We start from the raw sequence: 308 nt of genomic DNA, 5'->3' as shown, positions 1-308 counted from the left end.
GGGTTTTCCCTCCCGCCGCCCACCCTGCCGCTCTCCTCGAGCACCCGCGTTATCCCGCACCCTCCCCGCCGCGCAGCGCTCACCATCGGCGGAGATAACGGCGAAGAGCTCCTGCAGGGAGGGCAGCAGCGTGTCGGGCTCGGCTTTCCAGACGCTCCTCAGCAACCCGCTGACCTGAGTCACCTGCGATACGTAGAGCCGCAGCTCGGCCTCCCGGCTGCCCTGGCTCTGGAAGTGCGCGATGCTGCGCACCAGCTGCTGGCAGAAGGCGAGCGAGAGCTTCCTGCCGCGGGGCAGGCACTGCGGGA

General features: G+C 69.8%; 1 protein-coding gene across 1 annotated transcript in view; it reads right to left on the bottom strand.

Moving 5' to 3' along the window:
* Positions 1–300, bottom strand: part of USP38 (ubiquitin specific peptidase 38) — a gene marked incomplete at its 5' end in the record, with an annotated part of 19,428 nt that extends 19,128 nt beyond the window's left edge. The window contains one exon of the mRNA XM_010083601.1: positions 84–300. Coding sequence (XP_010081903.1) covers positions 84–300 — 217 coding nt within the window. The remainder of the gene's footprint in view (positions 1–83) is intronic.
* Positions 301–308: the final 8 nt, after the last annotated feature.

The sequence above is a fragment of the Pterocles gutturalis genome, unplaced genomic scaffold, assembly GCF_000699245.1.
Source record: "Pterocles gutturalis isolate BGI_N339 unplaced genomic scaffold, ASM69924v1 scaffold1215, whole genome shotgun sequence".
NCBI classification, from domain to species: Eukaryota; Metazoa; Chordata; class Aves; order Pterocliformes; family Pteroclidae; genus Pterocles; species Pterocles gutturalis.
This window is presented reverse-complemented; position numbering and strand designations above follow the sequence as displayed.